Source organism: Vulpes lagopus, chromosome 7 (genome assembly GCF_018345385.1).
Source record: "Vulpes lagopus strain Blue_001 chromosome 7, ASM1834538v1, whole genome shotgun sequence".
Lineage (NCBI taxonomy): Eukaryota > Metazoa > Chordata > Mammalia > Carnivora > Canidae > Vulpes > Vulpes lagopus.
The window spans coordinates 119261221-119284275 of record NC_054830.1 but is presented as its reverse complement, the minus strand read 5'-3'; the positions used below and the strand labels follow the sequence as shown (position 1 = coordinate 119284275).

General features: G+C 42.7%; 1 protein-coding gene across 3 annotated transcripts in view; it reads left to right on the top strand.

The window, feature by feature from the left end:
- The window catches only part of PRDM6 (PR/SET domain 6), a 101564-nt gene extending 79220 nt beyond the window's left edge, over positions 1-22344 (top strand). The window contains exons 6-9 of one of the 3 annotated variants that reach the window (XM_041760411.1): positions 3665-4007; positions 12462-12638; positions 19309-19457; positions 19571-22344. In XM_041760411.1, the coding sequence (XP_041616345.1) occupies positions 3665-4007; positions 12462-12638; positions 19309-19444 (656 nt within the window). In that variant the 3' untranslated portion in view covers positions 19445-19457; positions 19571-22344. Of the gene's footprint in view, positions 1-3664; positions 4008-12461; positions 12639-18820; positions 18901-19308; positions 19458-19570 lie in introns of those variants that run through there. The other 2 variants (XM_041760413.1, XM_041760412.1) reach the window with 2 other exon arrangements.
- The last annotated feature ends 711 nt before the right edge of the window (positions 22345-23055 follow it).

Here is a 23055-nt window from a genome sequence, read left to right as displayed (position 1 = left end):
CTGTGTCTTCATGTAGAAACCACTTCATCTTCTAGGTCACATCAGTCATCTTTGGGCCTTTTGCAGTTGTCTGGATGGGCTGTCCCCTTTCTGATCATTTGCTGTGTTTTGTTAATACTTTCGATTATTATAGCCAGTGAGGCTATTTAGGAAGAACAGTGTTCTGGGTCCAATAAGTCCTGCTTTAAAAAGCTATACTTTGTACATCTTTAGAGTCCTATGGAAGTGCACAGGAGCTCTGCAGGGCAGCATAGAAATCAATTATGGTCGCTTTTGTGATACTTCTTTCTTCCTATCCTTAACTTTTTCTTCTCTCTCCATTGCCTGCTCATTTAACTTAGTGGGATTGAATTGAGTCATACTTATAGTAATGGAGCATACCAAAAGTAGAGTGTCATTGTTGCTACTTATGTGTTAAAAGCATATTACCTTTGCTCTGAGGTGTCCCAGAGAGAAGGAAATAATGAGACAGGGCATAATTTTATTCCAACTGTCTGCACTGTTATTGCCTAATATTATTACTACCCCAGATCCCATATATCCCAGATTATTTTACAAACTGGTATAAATTTTTCTTTATTACCATGTTGACATTGAGCATTAAAGTTAAATTCGTTTGCCCACCAATTCTCATGATTCATATAAAGGTGACGGGACCTTAAACAGTTTTTGAAAATTAATGTATTAGGTTATTTTTCAGGAGAAGTGAGAAGTCAGAATTTATCATCTATACTTAAAGTCTCCTTTGCGTTAATTTCCCCCAAAGGTGTTACAGTCCTCTTCCCACAGTGAAGCTTCTGGCTGGTGCTCCTGCTCTCAGACATGTTGATGACATCTCCATTCGATGATCTTTTCACTGTGTCTTTCCATTGGTCTGGGATTTCACACCCCACAAGAGCCTAGCATTGCCTGAAAATGTGTGGGTTTCCCTGTGCTTTGTTTCTTCTGGATTAGTTCTAAACAGGCTACACAAAACGGATTCTGCCCTGATCCGTGACAATGCTGCTGTTATTTCTCACTAAAAAAGTGCTAAACCATGGTAAAACATTCCTCTTAATCTTTTGATTCTTATTTAAAAAGAGTAGCATTCTGTGTGCAATGATTTTTTTTTTGGAAGCCTAGAATGTGCCAACAGATTTCATATGGATTATATATTGTTGCCTCAGAAGTCGAAATTCCGTGTAAATATTTGTGTATAAAATAAAGATATGCACATAAATGTGTATAGGTATATATATGTATATATCGCATATATATGCTATATATGTTTATACCCATAAGATATGGTATTAGCTATAAGATTTTCCTTTTATTTTTGAAGTACAGCTGGTAAGCAGTGATGAGATAGGAATATGGCCAGAGAAAAAAATGCCTTGGAAGTTAAAAGGCTAAAGCTTCTAGCTCAGCTGTGTCCTTGACCACATGTGTGACCCTGGGCAAGTTCCAGTATTGGACCTTCTGGGACTTCAGATTTTTTTATTTGTAGTAAGAGAGGATTGACTTAGATCAGTGATTCTGGAACCTGATTGTCCATGAGAGGCATTTGGGGGAGCTTCTAAGAGTGCAGATGTCCAGGTCCTATCAAGAGATTCCGATTCCCTGTGAGTATAATGTATGTTCAACTCTTCCCAGGTGTGCGAGACTCTTGCTTTCTTTTCCCATCCTAAGACAGGATGGGCCATGCTGACAGAGCCCTGTAGACAGAGCTGTTCCTTTTGGTAGATTTGTGTAATAGCTGTGGTTATGCAGAACACTCTCTGGGTTGGAGTCGCTAATGGCAACACACCATTCCCTCTGTGTCTCCACCACTCATGGCATCTCCCTGTCCACTCAAGCACAGAGCCTCCTGGTGGTCATGGTCCAATACCATTTGCTCTTTGTAGTTGAGCTTGCAGGCTGCATAGGCATCTCAGCGGTGGTCCGTGGCAGGGAAGGATGAGAGCCCCCAGGTCATTTGTGTCCTTCTGTGTGGACTTGAACCAGTGGCCAAGGGCCATCATTTACTTCTCATCACCAGTCTTTTTTCCCATCAACTTCTTCAAATTTGGGGGTCTCTAATTTTCTTCTCTTGCCTGCTCTGTGACTGTTAGTCCTTCTGACCCCTGAAATAACCAATAAATACATTTTATTGACACAGTAGTTACTATAACAAGAATGGTAGTTTTAAATCATACTAAGTTCTGATCACTTCTACGGCTGTGGGTTGACCAGTGAGTGCATGAGATAGATTGTTAACACCATAATGACTTTAAAAATGAAAACTATTTCACATATATTAGGTTCCCTTCCTTGGAAATGTTTCTTACTTCCACCATTGCAGTTAACATATCTGCCTTCATTCTAGACTCTTCTCTATAATAAGAGTGATGGCTGCCTTGTTGATAGGAGGCCCTGTGACGGATACTTTCATTTGCTCATTTATGTGTTATCACAGGGGATTTACAGATGAAGCCAGTGCTCCTAGGACTCAACATTTATGGAGTGGTAGCCATGGCATTTCTACTTACTATCTACGCATTGACTCACTCAATTCTTAGGGTGACCGTTTTACAATTCACCAAGGACAAAATTGTAGATTTCAACTTCTGTACTTGCCAGCAGTCCCCAAGCCCATATAAACAGTAGAATTAAGACAGAGGCTATGTCAACCACTTAGCCATGCTGCTGTTACTTTGGAGATCGTTACTCCCACTGTCCTCACTTTACAGATGGAGAAACTGAGGCACCAAGCTATATATATATATATTTTTATGATTTGCCTAGGTTCACCAAGCTAATGAAAGGTAGAATCAGGATTTGAACCTTGGTCTTCCTGATTCCAAAACCCTAGTTGCCAGCACCATATACTCTTTTGCCCCTCACAAAGGGGCTGCACCCCACCTGTAAATCACACCTGACTCAGACCTACCCTGCACACATTTCTCTTGCCATTTTCTTGCTTTTTTTCCCCTTGCTATTTCTGTACAGAGACACTCTGTGTCTACATCCTAGGTCTGACATCCTTTCTTTACTTATTTGGACTTTAAGGAGCCTCTGAGGCCTGCCCCCTCTTACACTCCTTATTCCCACAGTGTTGAGAACCCATGCCCTGCTTGGCCAGCCTGTCTCCATCACCATCCTACCAAGAAGGTGCCAGACTTCCATCTCTAGGTGTCTTTCACATTGCTCCCTTCATCTTTTAGTCAGTTTTTCTGGAATTTCCTGGGCTGGCAAGGTCCTGTGGAGGGCCTGAAACCCTGAGAGCTTGGATCTCTGCCTTTTCAACATTGCTCAGGGTTAGCCTCTGTGGCTAGCCACCCATTCTCTCCTGTTCTTTTGCGAATTTTCCCTTCTGAGCTCCCTCTAAACTTAGGGCATAGTGTGGAGCCTCGTTATGGAGTCCTTATAAGTGGGGTTCAGCTCGTAAGTGAACTCTGGGAGGCAAAGACAATGTGTGAACGATCCTGAGCATATAGTATTTGCTAAATAAACAGGCGTTGAGTGAGAGTAATTTATGGCTGTCGTGCTTTCCCTCTCAAGTCAAATAGGCTATTACTATGTTAATTTGGAGTCCAGAAAAAATTTTTAAATCTTGTTGATATATGGGATTTCTTAAGTGTGTGTTGTTGTGTTTATTTTAAAAGCTAACAAAACTGATCTTCTAATACTATTACTGTTCTCCCAGTAAATGTCCCGTCAACGGTCATGGAAGCCATGTGCAGACAGGATGCCCTGCAGCCTTTCAGCAAGAGCAACAAGCTGTCCCCAGCAGCCCAGCAGCGCTCTGTGGTTTTCCCGCAGACCCCCTGCAGCAGGAACTTCTCTCTCCTGGATAAGTCGGGGCCTATGGAATCGGGATTTAACCAGATCAACGTGAAAAACCAGCGAGTCCTTGCGAGCCCGACTTCCACAAGCCAGCTCCACTCGGAGTTCAGTGACTGGCATCTCTGGAAATGCGGGCAGTGCTTTAAGACTTTCACGCAGCGGATCCTCTTACAGATGCATGTGTGCACCCAGAACCCCGACAGGTAACCCCGACTCTCCCTGCTCCCCACGTGTCTGCTTAGTGAGACCCACTGCTTGCCTTCCACCAGGCTCTGGGTACCTCCTCCAGCCACACCTCTCCTCAGGGCAGTGGGGGAGGAGTGGAGGCCCTATGATGGGAGGTGTGTGCGTCCTGGAAGGACAGAGATTAATGGTGGGGCCACTGCTCCACTTTATCGTTGAGACAGGCTATGGGAACGGGAATGACAGTGGTTGCAAGGAGGACTCTGCTCTTGCCTTCCAGGTGGTTCTGTCCAGGTCCAAAGGAGAGCAAAGTAGACAACACATTTCTGAATATCATAGATGGAAAAATGAGGTCAGGATAATCAGAATCCTCTCTGTCTTCCTAAGATAATATAGCTGGCTGCTCTGCTTGCTGTCACGGGCATTTCAGGGTTCACCTCCAGTGTGCCGTGGGTATGAACTTAATTAAGTACTAAGAGGTAATGAATTGGAATTTTTTGCTTAGTACTATTTTTCTTCAGAGCATGCAAAGCCATAAATCCTGCAAAGCTGTCAAAAGGAAATACCTACTCTGCTAGTGATGTGGAGGAAAACAGATGCCACTTATTCAATAAACTAATATCCACACAGAAGAAAAATGTTGACTAGATACCTCAGAGTCAAAGTTGGTTTGAAAGTTTGTCAATAAAGAATTTTATGGCCATGAACTGAGGATGAAATTTAGCTGAACAAGTGAATTAAAATTTCAGGTACTCTGACGAGTGGCACAGTAGATATAATGGAACTATTATTTATGAATCAAAACTGGTTTATTCGACAGTCTTGATAGCTGGGAGCGCAAAAGACAAAAATCAAAATAATTCAATAAGAAAGGATTGTGTTTTCTCTTTCATGTCCTATGAAGATTTGATTAAACCCAAAATATCTAAGAATAGCCTTGAAAACGCACTTTGAATGGAAAAGTGGAAGAGGATTTTTGGAAGGAAGATAGGACACTTAGGAAAAAAAAGTCTTCTGAATTATTTTCTTAATTTGGCTACTGATTAACTTAAGCCACTCAAGCTCTCTTTGCCTTATATTGTACACCTAGCCGTCTGCTCCCAGCCATGCAGAAAACCCAGCCAGGGATACAGAGTGGAGGTGTGCTGGAGAGGGGGTGGAAGTCATCTAAAATAATAAAAAGAGGGCAGCCCAGGTGGCTCAGCAGTTTAGCGCTGCCTTCAGCCCGGGGCATGATCCTAGAGACCTGGGATCGGGTCCCAGGTCTGGCTCCCTGTGGGGAGCCTGCTTCTCCCTCTGCCTGTGTCTCTGCTTCTCTCTGTGTGTGGCTCTCATGAATAAATAAATAAAATCTTTTTAAAAAAATAATAAAAAGAATCCCTTTTAGTGTACATGTACACATATATATGTGCATATGTTTTTATTTGTGCCTTTCTAGAAACCACTTGCTTAGCATCAAGCATTGTTGTAATTAATTAGTGTTGAAATGGTTGCATTAGGGCTGTTATGGCACGTGGGTCTTTACAATCTTTTATTTTCCATAGGAAAAGTGAAAAGTAAAAGTAAAGTCTGGTGAGAATATCATCATACCTCCAAACATCATAGTACTTTTGGGTTTAGAGGTGATACAAAAGTTTCTAAAATGTTTTCCTCACTCTGAAGGAGTTTTCTTAGAAAATCCCTCTCTCTTGCAAGTATACATAGGGCTTCAAGATCTATCTATTCAAAGTTTACAATGAATTTTAGTAGTTTAAGTATAAAAGATATATTAAATTGTATTATCAAATTGCTTTCTAAATTGAGTGCATTCAGATGTATGGATCTGTTATTTGCATGGGTGCACTGTTTTCATAGTAATTGAACATGCGAAGTAAAATGACATGATGGTTGGGAGTTTCTGGATACTGGAACGCAAAGCTTAGCTTTGAGTATGATATGACTTCATGCTGAGTATCACATAAAGCAATGAGAATATGTTACGGTAAATTGATACTAAGACTATTTTGTCTGACCCAGGTACACTTAGAAAACCATATGTGTGTTATGGTTTGATTCCCTACAAAGTCTGTCCCATAAAATAATAGTGTCATAATTTGCAAAACATCTATGTAGACCGTCAAAAAAAATGTCTGACAAATGGACAAAATGTACATATACAAAATACATTCCTATGAGAGACTGTTGGGTCGATGCTGATTCCAAGCTAATTTAGAACTATTGGCAAAAATCCCAGTGGTATGAGATTTCCGTCCTGTGTTAGGCTCTGATGGGTTTATTTGACTCAGATGCTCAGGTGTGGTGTGGCCAACCTTCCCAGATAAGGTAGAGTGATAGGTGCTGGTTACCTAGGTAGCTAGCCAGAGTGGGATCAGATTACTCAAGAGGTGGGTTCCTTCTCCCTTCCCTGTGCTTTGTTGGTGACCTCTTGAGAGGTGATCACCAGCTTTCATGCATCAGTTCAGTTTACCATTTATGACTTCAAAAAAATTAGACTCTTTACAGGGAAAGTAATAAAGTACAATGTTTCTGAGTAATGAGGAGGAGATGCTTGAAATACCCCCATCATATTCCAGATTGATTATTGGAGGCAAGGGGCAAATAGTGGAAGATACCCACTCACTCTGATGCACTTGTTTCTCTCTAGATACCTAATATGCTGTTAGACTCTAGGACTGGAATAGGTCTTTTCTCTTGTAGAACCTGGAGTGCTGTCTTTGTGCCAGCAAGTTTGGAAAGTAAAAGATACTCTCCATAATACTTAACCACATAAGTGACTTGCTAAATAGGAGAAATGTATAGAACTATATTGGAGCATCAAATTTCTCTCTGATGGTCAGGAAACTTGAAGCCTCTTATTATCCACATGGAGAATTACAACTGCCGAATGTACATATTTTCTTTAGTTATTGACTTCATAAATCAGCTGGCTTTTCGTCTTTGGCAGTTTGCACCCATTCAGCCCTATACCAAGCTTAGAACCCGCCAGTCTGACACCATTTCCCCTCTATTTGCAAGACTCAAACACTTTTATTTTGATAGGAAAACCTTGCTAGAACCAGAGGCAAAAAAGAGAGACACCGAAGACAAAGTCAGAAGGTAAACAGGTTAGAGTTTCAAACAGATCCAAATTTGAAACAGGCCTCTGAATCCGAGGTCCAAAAGATTTTTCACTCAACGGATGGAGTATTTGGCCATGAAACCCAAGACATTTGAACCTTCATCAAAGAGACTATATTCGTGAGCTTTTCCATGTGAGAGACCATCAAAAGGTCTCTGCTTTGATATAAAAGAAAAGGATCTGGGGACACCTAGGGTTGCCAGCATTACCATTTTTCATTACTACATTATTTATACTCAATGCAGAAAGAAATTCCAGTTGACCTGGCCAGGTAAAAATTAGCACTAAAGGTAAAAGCACATCCATGAGGGTCCAGAATTATTGTTTCTTATTTTGTTCTGTTAATATTAAACAAACCCATAGTTCTCTTCTTCCTTTTTCCCAAGCTACTGACTTTTTCTCTTCCTGAGTAAATTCAAAGGGAAGAAGATGTTAGGATCTAGATCCACCAAGATTTTTCTTTAGGGACCTCATAAACATGTGGGGTTTTGCGTTAGCTTATGACCTGGGCTAGGACAGCTTAAACCCCTTTTGCTTGAACCAGGAGTTAGAAATCCCTTTTCTCTTCTCTTCTGTTTTTCTGCTGCAGAAACTTTCAACCATCCCACTGGGGGGGCTCCAGAAAGGGGTAAGCAAAGCCTTCACTCTTGGTGGATTATTTTCTTGGATGAACATGTGTTCTTTTTATTTTCTGCAGAAAGTGTCTTTATAATGCTTATCTTTATGTTGTGTCCTTTTCTTTTCTTCTGTTTGATTTTTGCGTGGCACATGTTTGCCTGTTAGCCTCCTGGGTACCTGGTCAGCTGCTCATGTTTGTGTTGTTTTAAGTATCATTGTTTGTGATCGGATATGGTGGCATCAGGGGACAAGGTGACCCTGGAAGGTGCTGTTTGGTGGGAGGAGCCTGGAGATAATCCATCCCGTAATAGTTTCTTTGCAATGTGTCAGTGTTCTTGTGTTTCACCATCCTCATCCACCATCACCCCCCAACGCCCCCTGCCACCTCCCTCCCACCCCGCCCGTGAGTGTGAAACTTCTCTTCTTTCTAGGGCTCCATGTTCTCCAGGTCCTTTGGCTCTGCGCTTTTGCCACTTTCCTGAAATCTTTCCTCCTTCCATAGAGCTGCATTCTTTTCTCACTCCACCCAGCCCCGGCCGTGACCTAAGTAGAGCTCCCTTTGAAGTCTTGGAAGGTTTGCACGTGGGAAGACTTGACGCGGGGCAAGGAGAGAACGTGGACCCCACCGATCAACTTTTGTCCCGGAGGCTTTCGTTGCCATGAAAGAAAAATCAAAGGATTAATATTTTAAACCAAAGCACACTTAATTTTGTTAAATGTTTCATCCTTTTTCTCTGTGTACACCAAACCAATTACAGACTCAAAGTAAATGAATTGCACATTGCGCCGGCGAGTAATCTTTGGCAGCGCTACTTACTGCCAGTTACAGAGTGCCAGGGGGTGTACGAAACTGTCTCGCCTCTCTCTCTGCTTAAAAATGTACCAACAGCAATAGATGTTAACTGACTCGACCTAGGCCTTTGTCTGTTTTTCAGTTGTTTTTGTTTTTGTTTTTGTTTTTACTGAGTACGGGGCACCTTCTCATTTTTCATGAAGCCTTGACATATCTGTGTTGGAACTAGTCACATACAGGCTAGGTACATTTTTTTTTTTTTTTTTTGAGGCTAGGTACATTTAAAGCAAAATTAAGTAAAATAGCACATCCCTTTCTCAGCCACCCTAATAACCACATTTCAAGAGCTAAACATGAGCTGTGTGGCTCCTGGCTTCCTTATTGGATAGGATGGATAAAGAACGTCTCCAGCATCGACAACAGTGCTATAGATGCCTCGAGTAGTAAAAGAGCAAGAAGTTTCTCTGGTTTGGAGATGTCCCCTGGTGAGGAATGCTGGTTGCGTTTGTTTGGCAAATAATGGAAATGTGGTCTGTATGCGGTGACTTGGGAGAATCAGAGTGCTCTAGAAAGGAGGTTCCAATTTAGCTGGGCATCTGGAAAGAGAGGATCTAAGCACAGAGCCTGCTGATGTCAACTCTTCCGAGCTTCTGCTGGTAGGACACATCGGAGGGAAGGGAGGAAGAACTTTGGAGTGGAAACTGTATCTACAAGTTTAGTAAAGTAAGCCTTACCTTTTGGCCAGACCCTGACAAGTGAATGAGAATGTTAGTCATCAGAATACAAAGCCTAGATGGCAACAAATTCCATGCCTTCAAAGCCCTTAACTCCTTTGGCCACTTGTTCTAAGGAAGATTCCATAGTGGTGATAAGTGTTTTCTAAGCCCTACCCTCGGGCTTGGAGATTTCCTTTTGCCTTGAATGTATGCCTTTGTCCTTAGGTGAAACCCAATAATGCAGTCGGTGTTAACATTCCTTTTGGATCATTTCCTTTTATTCATTTTTTAGGAAATAGTGAAAATCCAGGGAAAGAAGGACTCTTGTCCACTTGCTGTATAACTTCTGTACTTTCTCAAGGCTGACTTTCTATAAATTTCTAGGCTGAGAGACAAACTGTTATTATAGTGGCAGCTGGAGTACACACTTCAGTTTAGAATTCTTCATAAAGTCAGCTTCTGCAAAGATGAATGTAACCATGTGGTGTAAAATCTTATCCTTCGAGGTACCTAAGAATGAAAGAATATCAGTTTGTTTCTTGAGAGCAGTTAAAGTAAGGTTTGGGTCTACATTTTGGTGCCAAATTTTCTTGTTGCCTTGATTCTCAACTGTATACTAAGTTTAAATCGTTCATGTTCTAAGTAGCATGCGCGCGCACACACACACACACACACACAAACCATAAAAGACTCTGTGTCCAGGGAACTGGCTGGTACACAAAATAGAAGATGGAGGTCAGATTGTTGTTGCTGTGTCTCATGGGGCCGCATCTTGGACAGATCCTCCAGCATTGATTATCTGGAAGCAGGAACAGAGCATGATGGGATGCCAGAGAACAGCTAGTTCAGTCTATCCCTCTTAGAGAAGTAAGACAATAATCAGAAAGTCAAGTTGATTTGTCCAAGTCCCACAGCCACCTAATGCTAGTGGCTGAAGCAAGACTCTTCTTTGCTATCTTCCCTTTAGTCTAGACCCTTCCATTCAGTCAAGCTAAATTCCACCAAGTTTTTAAACCTGTGCCTTAGGTCACTGGATACCTAGCAAAGGGGATGTGTGAGGATCCTATTTGCCTTTCCTCAGAATTACCTGGATATGAGAGTTCAAGATAAGCCTCTCTCTATTTCTGCTCTTCTGTGTGCAAATCTTTGCCACCGAGACTATGAACATCAAAAGAATGGATTGACTTCTGACTGTAGAAAATAAATCACCCCAACTTTTGACAGCAGAGTTAGAAAAAAAGAAAAGATTAATTGGCTTTATTTAGTGGCTTATTGTTTATTGTGATAGCTATTAAAAATAGATAACCAGAGGCTAATAACTTTTAATGGTCCCTTCACCATTAGAAAAATCAATTGTCAGGGAATATAGCATATATTAATAAATTATTTTGTTTATTATCTTCCATAACATTTTACAAAGCTCACTCCTGAGAGGATTTGTTCTTGAGGAACACTAAGGTTAACGGTTACTACAAAAAAACAGACTTGGCAGGAGGACATTTGCATTTACGTACAATTTTAATGGCTTTCAAGGCATTATTTAATCATTGCAATCACATGCACGTGTAATTTATCAAGATTGATAAACTCCTTACCAAGGACGCTTATATATATTTTTTGAAACATGTTTGAGAGCAGTTAAATAGATTTCTAAATGTAAGTAATTAAAATTGTATAGTATTGAGTTATTGACCAATCCTGGACTATTAATCAAGCTAAAAAATTCTACAATCAGAGCTCAGTGTGCTGAAGCCTAGTAAAATAATAGTATTTGTGTTCAGTGAGGCAAGTAGCCACAATTAAGCACTTCGCTTGACAAATGAGAGGGTACACTTTATTTTGCACTTAATTGAATCGTTGTACAGGCTCGCTCACCATTGTCTTCTAGCCCTTCGTTTTGGTTTCTGGTCTTTGGTGCTTATGCATTTGCGGGAGGCAGAGCAATTAAGTCTCCCTCTGCCATTGGCTTTCTCAGCGCAGTCAGAAACGTCCAGGCCACAAACCAAGGGCTTTGTGAGCACTGTTCATTTCCTCGTGACACATTATTAATTTTCTTAACAAAAATTTTGATAAACAAATTAGAGCGCTGTCAAAAAATGATGTGAAGTAGCTTCTAATGGGGGGAAAACTCCAGGTTTTCTATCACTCACCGGATTCTGCTTAAGTCAGCAGCAGAACTTCGGTGGAGAAGAACAGAATTTTAATCTATTTTATGAAAACCCCAAATTGATTTCCTTCTCATGAGCTGGAAAGAATGTTCTCTGATAATCTTGCTAATTATCAGGTATTTGTCACAACTTCCTTCCATTTGCTCTCACATCACCATCATCCCTTCTGTGAACATAGTGACATCCCGTCATTTCTGTGCTGCTATAAATCATTGCTTGCCACCAAATTAAACTGGGGAGCTGAAGTTTAAGGAAAAAGACCCAGTGGATAGATGTATGTTTGTGTGTGTGTGTGTGTGTGTGTGTGTGATTGTGTGTGTGTTTGAAGAGTAAGCGCAGGTCAGGATTGCTTTTATAAAGAGACAGATCTGGGTACTCACCTGTGTCAGTCCACACACTCTCAGATGACCCCCAGTTGAGGTCATGCTTGCAGACCCCAAGGCAAGTGAGCATATCTTAAAACCCACATGCCGCTTGCTGACTTCTCTGTACAGTTTGCCTCAAGGTAACGTCCACACCCCCTACAGTGACCTTGGCCTTAAGAACTCGTTTCCAACTTGTTACCAGTGAGGACCATTTATCCTCAGTTTTCTGAACTGGCAGAGATAGTAACAGATGCTTTTTCCGTACCCAGGAGGATTAGCATGAAGGTGAAAGTGGGTAATTGATGAAGCGCTTTGAAAAGTTTAAAGTGCCACGGAATCAGGAGCAATAGTTACGTATCTCCTCTTGTAACCTTCTGCTTAGCCAGGGCTCCCAGAAGCCTGCTAACATCTGCCTCGGGTGGGGGTAAAACCAGGAAAGTATGGGTTCTTGAAATGGCAGGGTTAATACCAGAAAGGAATACTCGTCTGGGAACTAAAGTGCCTCGGAAGCTCTGTGAATTGTGTTCCCGTGGCAACAAGCACGGGGTCCTCGGGTACCCAACAGCCAGAGCCTGAGATGCTGTTTGCAAAACTGAGAAAGTATCACCAGAAAGTTCTGGCCCTTGCCTCGTGGTGCTGATTTGCCCTGACGGACACAGGCCAGGAATGACCAGGCAGTCTCTTTATTTGTTTCAGACCTTATCAGTGCGGTCACTGCTCCCAGTCGTTTTCACAACCATCTGAGCTGCGGAACCACGTGGTCACTCACTCCAGTGATCGGCCTTTCAAGTGTGGCTACTGTGGTCGCGCCTTCGCCGGGGCCACCACCCTCAACAACCACATCCGAACCCACACTGGAGAAAAACCCTTCAAGTAAGTAGAGCCTGACCCCGGAATCTCGTTTCTTCTCAGCCTTTTCTGAGAGCTACCAGATGAGCCGGCACAGTGCTGCTCGGTTCAGCCAGGGGGTGGAGAAGGCTGCTTGGGAGCTCAGCATCCAGGCTACAAGAGAACCTACCTGGTTAGTGGTGGGCATTTAGGAAGCAAAGTCAAGAAACCTATATACTGATCCTGGCTGAAGCTGTGTAGCCATGGGCACAGAATGATCTTTCTGGATTTGTTTTCTCATCAGTGACGTCAGCAAGTAGGAGTAAGTCATTTTAAGATTCTTTCTAGTTCCTGAGAATCCGTGCTTCTAGAATTTAAGCTGGGAGCCCCTACCAGGTGCCACCTTTTGGCCACCAGCAAGCCCATGACCATCAGTGAGGTGACCCCCACGTTTAGGACATCATCCCTTGGGAAACTTGAATGTTGTAGGATTCTGGTGGACTCTTTCCTCCTCTTTCTTACTGTTAAAGTGGTTTAAATCTGTGATAGCAGCCAATTTGTGGCTTTTCTGGTGTGACCTTCTGATTCTCAGAATTACTATGTTGTGACCCAAAACAAAATGAAACACACCCACATAGAGGGCACTTCCCAATTCTTGAGGGTCCAGGGAATGTGGAAAGAGATAGGACTGGACTCCAAGGACTTTGGCAAAGTAAGGGCACCTGTATGGGAGATTCTTTCTAGATATACAGTCATGAAAACAGTGGACATCTGATTCATGCAAGGTGGCCTGTTCCTTCACTCATTCATTTATTCATGTGTGTGTGTCATCCATTCAGCAGATACTTACTCCTTTTGTACTGGGTACCCAGCAAGGTGCAAAAGATACAAAGGTGAATGAGACCTTGCTCCCCCAGTCTTTGAAGACCACATAGTTTATAGGGAAGCCCAGTTAATAAACTAGTGTTACAACATAGGATGTAAAGTATAAAAGTGAAGAACAGTAAGACATATACATACAGAGCTGCAAGGTAGCACAGAAATGAAGTCATCTGTTCTGTCTGGGAGACGTGATGTTCAAGATGTGTTTTGAAGGATGACTAGGAGTTTTCCAGACATACAAAGGAAAGAGGCATTTCTGGCAGTCCAAGCCACATGTGGAAAGAATTGGGGAGCATGAACCAGTACATGTGACATGATCGGTTGTCTCAAAGCAACTTCCACTGTCTGTGTAATGGACTCTTTTCTCTTCACCCCTCTGCATATCTCTTTACTCATTTACTATTCGGTGTTCCCTGGTTCAGGAGGAAAATTCAAAGATTTGAATTTTTGATTCTACACGTAGATGTGTAGCCTATTTATTTTCTTTATGACAAGATCAAGCAAGAAGGGAGGTGACTTCAGGTAGTAGGAGATGAATCCCCTTGCTCAGTCTCAGCCTGTGAGTCTTTGTAGAGTCTTACTACCCATGGTTTTCCTCTTGGACCTAGTGGCATGGTACATTGTTGCCCTGGTGCTTGACCTGAGGCTAGGTTTGTCTCAGGGTAACAGTCCTCAGGCCTGGGTCCTGCCTGCCTCGGTGTCTGCCATCAGAGGGAGGAACTCATAAAAGGTTGTCAACTTCACTTACCACCCCAAGAATTAGTTACCTTTGTTCATTATCCTTAACTAGTTTCATCATGGTTTAATCTATGATGTTAATAGTAAGAGGAGTTTTAATTTTTGTCCGCGTACATGGGTGCAGCTTGTTCACTGCACAAAAAGCATCTGGCCAAATGGACAGGAAGAGGTCTAAAATAAAGCCTGTGCTACACCAGCCAAGCTGGACCCTCTGGAGCTGTGATAGACCAAAGGGGCCACTTTTTTCTAATTTACCTTAAGGGCCAGTGGTTAGCACAGGTACTGGAGTTGCTATTACAGGTGTTTGCATCCTGCACAGTAGACTTTGTCATCACCCTCAGGCCTGACTCTCAGGGGGTTCACAGATTCTACTTCATCACTGCTCTGGAAGTGGAAGAAGACAGTGGCCCAAGTCCCATGCCTTTGGGCAAAAGAGCTTTTCAAAAGCAAAGATGCAGGAGGATTGACGATCCATCTGGCCCCCTTACATTAGAGAGGGCAGCCCGACAGACACAGTGCCAGGAATCAGATTGATTTTTATCTTGTTGCTGTGTAAATAGATTTTAGTAATTAATTGAAGAGGTTCCGGGGTCAAAATGGGAAATAGATTTCTATTAATGTTAAGGTGTTACTTATGTGTAACCTCGTTGACTCCACTCAATTTTTTTTCTCTAACATCCTATTTTTGTCATGTTTCCAATAGAGTTGCCGTTTTAACTTACTTTTAATTCATCAGATTAATATCTGAGGGGCTTTAATAATTGCATCTTCTTCCTTTCATAAAATGTGTTTTTGTGACCATCACCTAATTTCATCTAGAAAATGAATTAAGGAAAACCAAGAGTTGGTTAAATTAGAGGCTGCGTACACCCTTTGGTTCGTTCTACTTCTACTGTTATTTGGATAGCTACATGCTGTATGTAGGGTAGGGTAGGGTTGTTTGTTTGTTTTTTTCTTTTGGTTTATCAAATATATATTCCCAGGGGAGAACTGAGTGTACACCCATTTTAATAGTGTAAGAGTTAAACATCTTCTAGGACATGGAAAGCTAAATCCTTCAGTGTATGCAATCTGATCGTTCAGGATTGAACTATCCCAAGGGAGTTTTGGGAAGCTTCTCACCATAGCTCACAGATCTCCATCCCACGGACATTTGTAAATATTATGAAGATACCCTTTTACAAGCTCATAAAACAAACATTCAAAAAAACTTTTGTTGCAGATTAGTCAATAAAACAGATTTCACTGCAACAGTTAATTTTACTACCTCAACTAATGGGCATTGGCTTAAACAATGTTACAAAGAAAGGAAAAGACCTCATAAAAATGTGGAATGCTAAACTGTATGCCTCAGGCAGCTTCCACAGAGATGCCCCAAATGGCTCAGCCCCCAAATTGTCCCACCCACCCAGGGCCCACCAGGCTTTCACAGAATTCTTAGGGGCCTGCCATGATTGGGGAGGGCCCTTGCCAACATCTAAAATCTTAAGATGGGAAGAAGGTGTAGGCAGATCAAGATTATTGCCATCCAGAGAAGGCTGGAGAAGATCCGACATTAAGAGATCAGAGTCTCAGTCCAGGCTTTGCCTCACAATCTGATTGGCTGCGGTCCCACAGGAATACTCCACCCCCATGAGGCAGGTAGATCATGGGCCTGTGGGCAGGCAACTTAGCTGTAAAGTTAGAACTTCCAAAGTAAGCACATAGGAAAAATTCCTACCAAAGGGGCATAAGGAAGGCCTTGGCTTTCAGTTTGTACCGTGAGACTGGAAGTCATGGACAGGAAGGAACAAAAGCAAGACATCATTTCATTTAGTGGCAATTGCCAGCTCTTTACTGAAAAGAGGATAGAAAGAAGGAGGGAAGGAAGGAAGGCAATTAATTGGCATATAAAACTTACTCTTTATAGCGAGGACTCCTTTCTGCTTCTCTTCCTCAATATAATCTCTGAAGATTTCAAGGGGCTGGGGCTGCTCTGCTCTGATGGGTCCATGTGAACTGCTTGATGCCCAGCTTTGGAACATGGGAAGACCAGGTCTTCCCATAGGAGAGGCTCTTCTCTTCATGTTTGTTAGAAGCAGGGGAAAATACTCATCAGTATGTTTTTGCCTTAAGTCAAGACAGATTGGCTCACTATTTAAAAAAAAACAAAAACAAAGGATATTCCAAAAAGCATCTAATATTTTAACAAGATTTAGGCAACAGAGCAAAGAAAAACAGCACATAAGTAAATATGCCTCGAGCACATCATATGCATAAGCCCTGTGCAACTGGGTTCAATCCAAGAAGTATTTGGTGACAGGCTGCAGATGCACACCAAAAAAGCTTCTTGCGGGTTTTCTCTGTATTGGAACTTGACATCATTTTGGCCTCTCTGTTTCAGGGGGTGATTTTTAGGCTCCCTGTACCTATAATTTACCCAGACATCACATTAAGTAAGGAATGACTTCAAATCTAAAAGGAAACCATATCTAACTAAGCTACCCCTACTCATATAAATTTGGGGGCTCTCTCTATGCCAGAGTATTTGGGTGACTTACACCTCAGCATTCCTGTGACGTACCCTTCAAGGCTGTGACATACCCAAGATGAGGAAGACCTGTATGCAAGAGCATTTCTTTGCTCCTGCTCCTTCCCCTCATCCTTTTTTTCTTCTTTTTTTAAATAATAAATTTATTTTTTATTGGTGTTCAATTTGCCAACATACAGAATAACACCCAGTGCTCATCCCGTCAAGTGCCCCCCTCAGTGCCTGTCACCCATTCACCGCCACCCCCCGCCCTCCTCCCCTTCCACCACCCCTAGTTCATTTCCCAGAGTTAGGAGTCTTCATGTTCTGTCTCCCTTTCTGATATTTCCTACCCATTTCTTCTCCCTTCCCTTTTTTTCTTCTTATTCTGCTTGCCACTGCATGAAGTGCGGGGTTACAGGTTCCCAGTCACTCGACTGGGTTGGAGCTCAGGGGTCATTCAGTGCCAACCCAGAGGAAATCTAGCTCTGACTTGCAAGAACCCAGGTATTTGCCTGGAGTCTTTCTAAGGAGTTTCATTGAGCTATAAAAATAACTCATAAAGGAAATTTTTCCAAAATTAAAGGCAATGAGCATAAAATGGAGGCTCTTCCTTCATTTAAAAGGATATTTTTTTCTGTCTAGCTCTCTTCGCCTCGTTGTTTGGTAAGGAAGCAACCCCCATAGATAAACATACCTGCATTTGTTTCCATTGTCCCTTGGAGCAGATGGCACTGGTGATGATATTTGGGTGAGGGTCCAGACAGACCAGACTTGGTGGATTTCCTTATTTTGGGAGTGTGAGCCAGTTAGGCACACTGCTTGAGAGAAAACAGAGATCTGAAGATCTCTGTCCCGTCAGGATATTTAATGATCACATAGAGACATACACTTTGCCTTATGCGAAGGATGAAACTTCCTACCTACGAATTTTTCATATTCTAATACCCAAGATTTTGAGAAGTGTGGAAATGTGACACGGGTAAAAGGGCTTCCTTCCTAATTGTTCCAACAGTTCTCTTTGAAATTGATTCTAAAGCTTCAGAGTTTTTTTTTTTAAAGGAATATAATAATTTGAAAGTTTGTCAGCAGTGAAAGGTAGTATATTTTGACACACCGATCTGGTAACTAATCAGTTTTCTAATAAACAATCAGCCGTTCGCTAACATGTCATCAGCACCTCAGGAGCTCTGGAGAGAGGATGAGCTGCCCGTGGACGTTAATGAATACACCAAAAATCATTAGCTGATCAATACTTCTGAGTTATTTTCATTGAGCTGATAGGTCTGATACATTAAAGCTGACATTATACATTTGTCAAGATCACAGTGCAGTTTTTAACAGTAAAACAGGCCGCTAAAAATATTCCCAGGAAGACAATCAAAGAAACACAACTTCTTCACCCTGACACATTCAGCTGGCACAGGCGCTCTGAAAAATCCAAGCGTGGTAGTCAAGTCCCCAGCCTCCCAACATTAAAAAAAAATACACAAGAACCCCCAAAGTGGATGGATGCATTCTGGTCTTTTTAAGGTAATTATCTCTGTGGCAAGGCACTTTGTGTGATGTACTTTAAAAAAGTAGAGAGAAGAGAGGACTGTCCACCAGATGATGTGGCGCACAATGGAGCAGTGAGGACTTTGTCTGGAGAGCTCTCGCACAACCCAGTAGCACAGGAACCTGAGACCAAAGGTTACATCATTTGAAAGAGAGACAAGTCTGTGCAGTGCTCCTGAGTATCTTTTCCTTCAAAGGATTGAGGAGAAGGCATTGAGGGGATGGCTGTGGTGGCCGCTCTGCCCTAGTGTGTGCTTGGCTAGTGCTGCACACAGCCCAGACATGCATAATTGTGTCATGGAAGTCACCGTCTGTGCCACTTGCTGCTACAGTTTCCCTGTGTGCATAATTGTAGACAACCAGAATCATAGCCACCCCAGAAAAACTAGAAGCCACCATTGGATGTGTGCATGTGTGTGCATGAGTTAGGTTTTTTTGTAGATTGAGTCCCCATCGAGCTAGTAAATGTGTTACATGGGAAGTGGGTCGAGCTCACGGTCTCTAGGTTACAATCCTTGTGTGTTTTTTGTTTTTTTTTAAGTGAAAGACAAAAGATGTTCTTGAAGCGGGATGCCAGTTTTCTCCTCATCAGACACACTGACCCTTAATTATGGCATACAGGTACATTCTTTACTGTACCTTCCAGAAGGGATGAACTTCTAGAGCCAAACATGTGTTGACTGAATTTTTCTGTCTGCCACCCCACTCTGCAAACACTCCTTTGGCTCTGCGTTTTGGTCACGCTGTCATACTTTTGCACAAAGGCAGCCTCCCGCACCCACCCACACCGCCCCCCAGTCCCGCAGACTGATGGACTGCTTCCTGAAGATTCCACATTCGGAGGTGGTGGCTCTTAGGCCGCTGTGCTGAGGGGAGGAGAATGCTCAATTCTAAATTAGCAGCAGGTGAAATTCTATTTGTCATCAATTTCTCTTTGGGGTTACGGAGCAGGAAACTGCAGACAAGCTGCTGCTTTGATGGCTCACTCCTAAAAATCTCTTTTTGTTCTTTATCTATTTGAACTGACAGTGATCAGAGCTGCAGCAGGACAGGACTCTCTGGAGAAATCACCTTCCCCCTGCCTATTGACAGATCCCTCTGTTCCGCATCAGACGGGCTTTGTCCCATTCCAGGCATCCAGGCCTTGGAAGGAGCCACCAATTAAACCTCTTGAGCCGGTAAAATCTGAAGCCACTTTGGAGTGTCTGTTCTCATTAGGCAGGATGAGAGGAAGCCCATCACCCTGCAGGCCCTGCTCCCCGGTCTCAATTTTCTCTCTTGCCTCCACCAGGTGCGAGAGGTGTGAGAGGAGCTTCACGCAGGCCACGCAGCTGAGCCGGCACCAGCGGATGCCCAATGAGTGCAAGCCAATAACCGAGAGCCCAGAATCAATTGAAGTGGATTAACTGATTGACTGGTTGGAATTAAACTGCAAGGAAAGTCATGATTAAATGTCATGGACACTTAAGCAAAACCAAAGATTTCCTCTGAGTAACTTTCAATCAGTCCCAGAAAACCAAAAGCAGTAATAAAATAAGTAAGATGTTCAGAGATATTGATCCTGGCGTGGAAGTCAGACCAGGAAAGAGATTATTTATTTATGACTAGGGATGAGACTTGTTTCGGTGGACAGTGAACCCGGGACGGTGCCCCATTTCCCGTCCCACTGCGTATTTGCTTTGTTTCTAAAAAGCTTTTTTAAACTGTTATTTAATACCAAAGGGAGGAATCCTGTGGGTTCTATGGCCCACACTTGTGACTAAGAACTCACAGGGACTTCTTTCGCGTTGCACCTTTTTTTAGTAGCATGATTCAAGGATACCCATTGTACAGACCACCCCCACCTCCACCCCACTCCCTGCCACTTGGGTGCGTGTGGCCTGTCACGGCTGCCCCACCAGGACCACAGGACCAGAAGCCAGAGCCTCCGGCCGGGTCAACATCCCTCGAGGACCCTGAGGCGGGTCTGTTTCTGTGTTTTCCTATGCACTTTCTACGTCACTTCTTCCATCCACCACCCTGGTCTTGATGCAGAAGAGCCTGGAAGAGGCAGGAAACGAGGTTCAGTTTCAAAATTCAAGGAAGAGAAGTGGGGGACCTCACTTTGGCCTCTCAACATCTCAAAAACATTGAAAATGTACAGAGCTTCATAATGCAGTATATTGTTCCAAAGTGGCTAGTTGAGACGATTTTGTTTTCAGTAACATTTTAGCTTAAAAAAACAAAAACAAAAAATAAAGTTCTTCGATATGAAGGTGACATAGAAGGTATGAGGCGTCAAGGAATTTTTTCATTGTGTCTCTGGAGGTGTTGAATATGCGAGCAGAAAGGGTGCCCTGCCCCACTGTCAGTGCCCTGGTTCTGGCCCTTTGCTCTTCTGTCCTGTAGGTGAAGCCCAGGACACCCCTTTGCTTTCCCCTGAGTGTCAGGGGAGCATTTCTGCAGGAATAAGTGACAGTAGCCCAGACCAGGAAACAGTGTGAGAGGAGGAGCCCCAGAGGGGGCTATAATAGAACAGACTGAGCAAGAAATCACTCCCTTGTATCAATTGGACTTACTTTTTCCTGTCCTCTGGCCCTTGACAGGGCTCTTCTTTCATCACCAATCTACTGAAAGAGGAAGGATGGAGTCCCTAATTTCAGTGTTCTTTGATTGAGTGCAAGGAGAGTGGGTGAATGTCAGCTAGCCTGCTAGCAGTTCAACAGCGGTGCCTGGTCGCATCCCATAAAATGATCCGTGACCCAGGAGGAACTGGTGGCTTCTGTGCTCTTTTCCATTAGCTGCCAGCATCATGGCAGGGACCCGGTCTACCTTGTAGATGTCTTGATCACCTGATAGCATAACACAGTTCCTTTAAAGGAACTCCTAGTCTTTCAGCCCTCCCATGGCCTTCCCTTAACACATAGACAAGACACAGGACTGGCTACTGGAAGCAGGGGTACTTGGTGGTTCACTTGAGTTGGTCCTCATGGCTTTGGCTCTCAGAAAAATTCTTCCTTCCCTTTATAATTTTGCTTTCATTTATATATATATATACTGTTAAAAAAACTGAATCAAGTAAATTTGTACATCTGATTGGTTTTATTAAAGGATTCATGGGTTGGGCCACATCCTATCTGGCAAGCAAAGAGATGCTCCCCAGAGTTGGATTAAGTAGGAGGTTTTCATAGGAAGGAGGGTAGGGCAAGGAAGGTGTCAGCAAAAGAAAAGGAAGGATTCTTTTAGGCCAGGACATCATCTTTTTTATGGGGGGTAGGGAACTGGCAGGATTTTTATCATGCAGGGGTTACCTCCCTAGTACCAGTCAGGAAATTCCAGATTGACTCTTAAAAGGTTATGTTCATGGGACAGTTTGAAACTGTAGTTAAAGTCTTGGTTGCCTCTTGTAGGGGGCAAGTGACTCCATTTTGGACTTATCTTTTTTCACAATATGTTTATATTTCAAAATCATCTCTAAGATTGTGAGCTCCAAAGAGGAATTTGAACAGTCCTGACCCCCAAAGTCCAACATAACCTAGAATGTTCCCTGCCTCCATTCTTTTTGGGCTCTTGGTCACAGAACTCATAAGCATTCTGTGCTCCTCTGTAACTGCTGCTGATTGAAAATATTCCATGTAGTAGATAGGAATGTCTTCCATTTTATAGTTCCTTTTCTTAAATGGTGGAGACATGTGCCAAAAATGTGTGCCATTAGAAGGGGTGGAAAGAACATGGAGCCATATGAACTGGAAACCTGTAAGAAAATAGCATGTTGGCCGTACAGAGAAGCAGGTGGTTTCATTTATTAAGGCTGAACCATTTGCTTGTACATTATGAACATGATAGTAAGGGACTCACCTGTATGTTCCTAACGCTTTCTTCAGTGAGAAGGATCAGTTCTGCCATTGGCCACATTTCAGTATTAGATGTGAGTGCACTCTCTGTTCCCGGGAGCTCCACATGCAAGAATGAGAGGACTTCACTCCTCCCTTGATGTCTGCCTTGGGAAGTTTCTTTCTTTTTTTTTAAAAAAAGATTTTGTTTATTTATTCATGAGAGAGAGAGAGAGAGAGGCAGAGACACAGGCAGAGGGAGAAGCAGGCTCCATGCAGGGAGCCTGATGTGGGACTTGATCCCGGGACTCCAGGATCATGCCCTGAGCCGAAGGCAGATGCGCAACCACTGAGCCACTCAGGTGTCCCGAGAGGTTTCCATAACAGTGTTCTGTGTCACTCTTCATGGTTTTGCCAGCTGACCCCCAAGTTCCACTTAGTATGGTGGTAGCCTTTCTTTTCTTTTTTTCTTTTCTTTTCTTTTCTTTTCTTTTCTTTTCTTTCTTTTCTTTTCTTTTCTTTTCTTTTCTTTTCTTTTCTTTTTTCTTTTTTTTCTTTTCTTTTTCTTTTTTCTTTTCTTTTTCTTTTCTTCTTTTCTTTCTTTTCTTTTCTTTTCTTTTCTTTTTTTTCTTTTCTTTTTTTTTTTTGTGGTAGCCTTTCTAAACCAGAAAGTTCTTCTCGCTTTCTTCTCTGCTTAAGTTCAGCTTCCCCTCTAATTAGTAAGGGAAGCTTTTGGCATGTATTTTCTACCAAACTTGGTCCGAAATATTTTCTCTTTAACAAATAGAAAACTGAGGGCACGCCTTCTGGTCACGTTGCTGAGCCATTACCTATTTCTAGCAGACTGACATAGGCTGGCTGGCTGTCCATAAGACAGGCCTCCACCTGTAAATTGACTTGGAGCCCTGAAGCAGGTCCTGACTTCGTGTGGGTCCCAAAGCCTTTTAGTTGAAATATGTGCTGC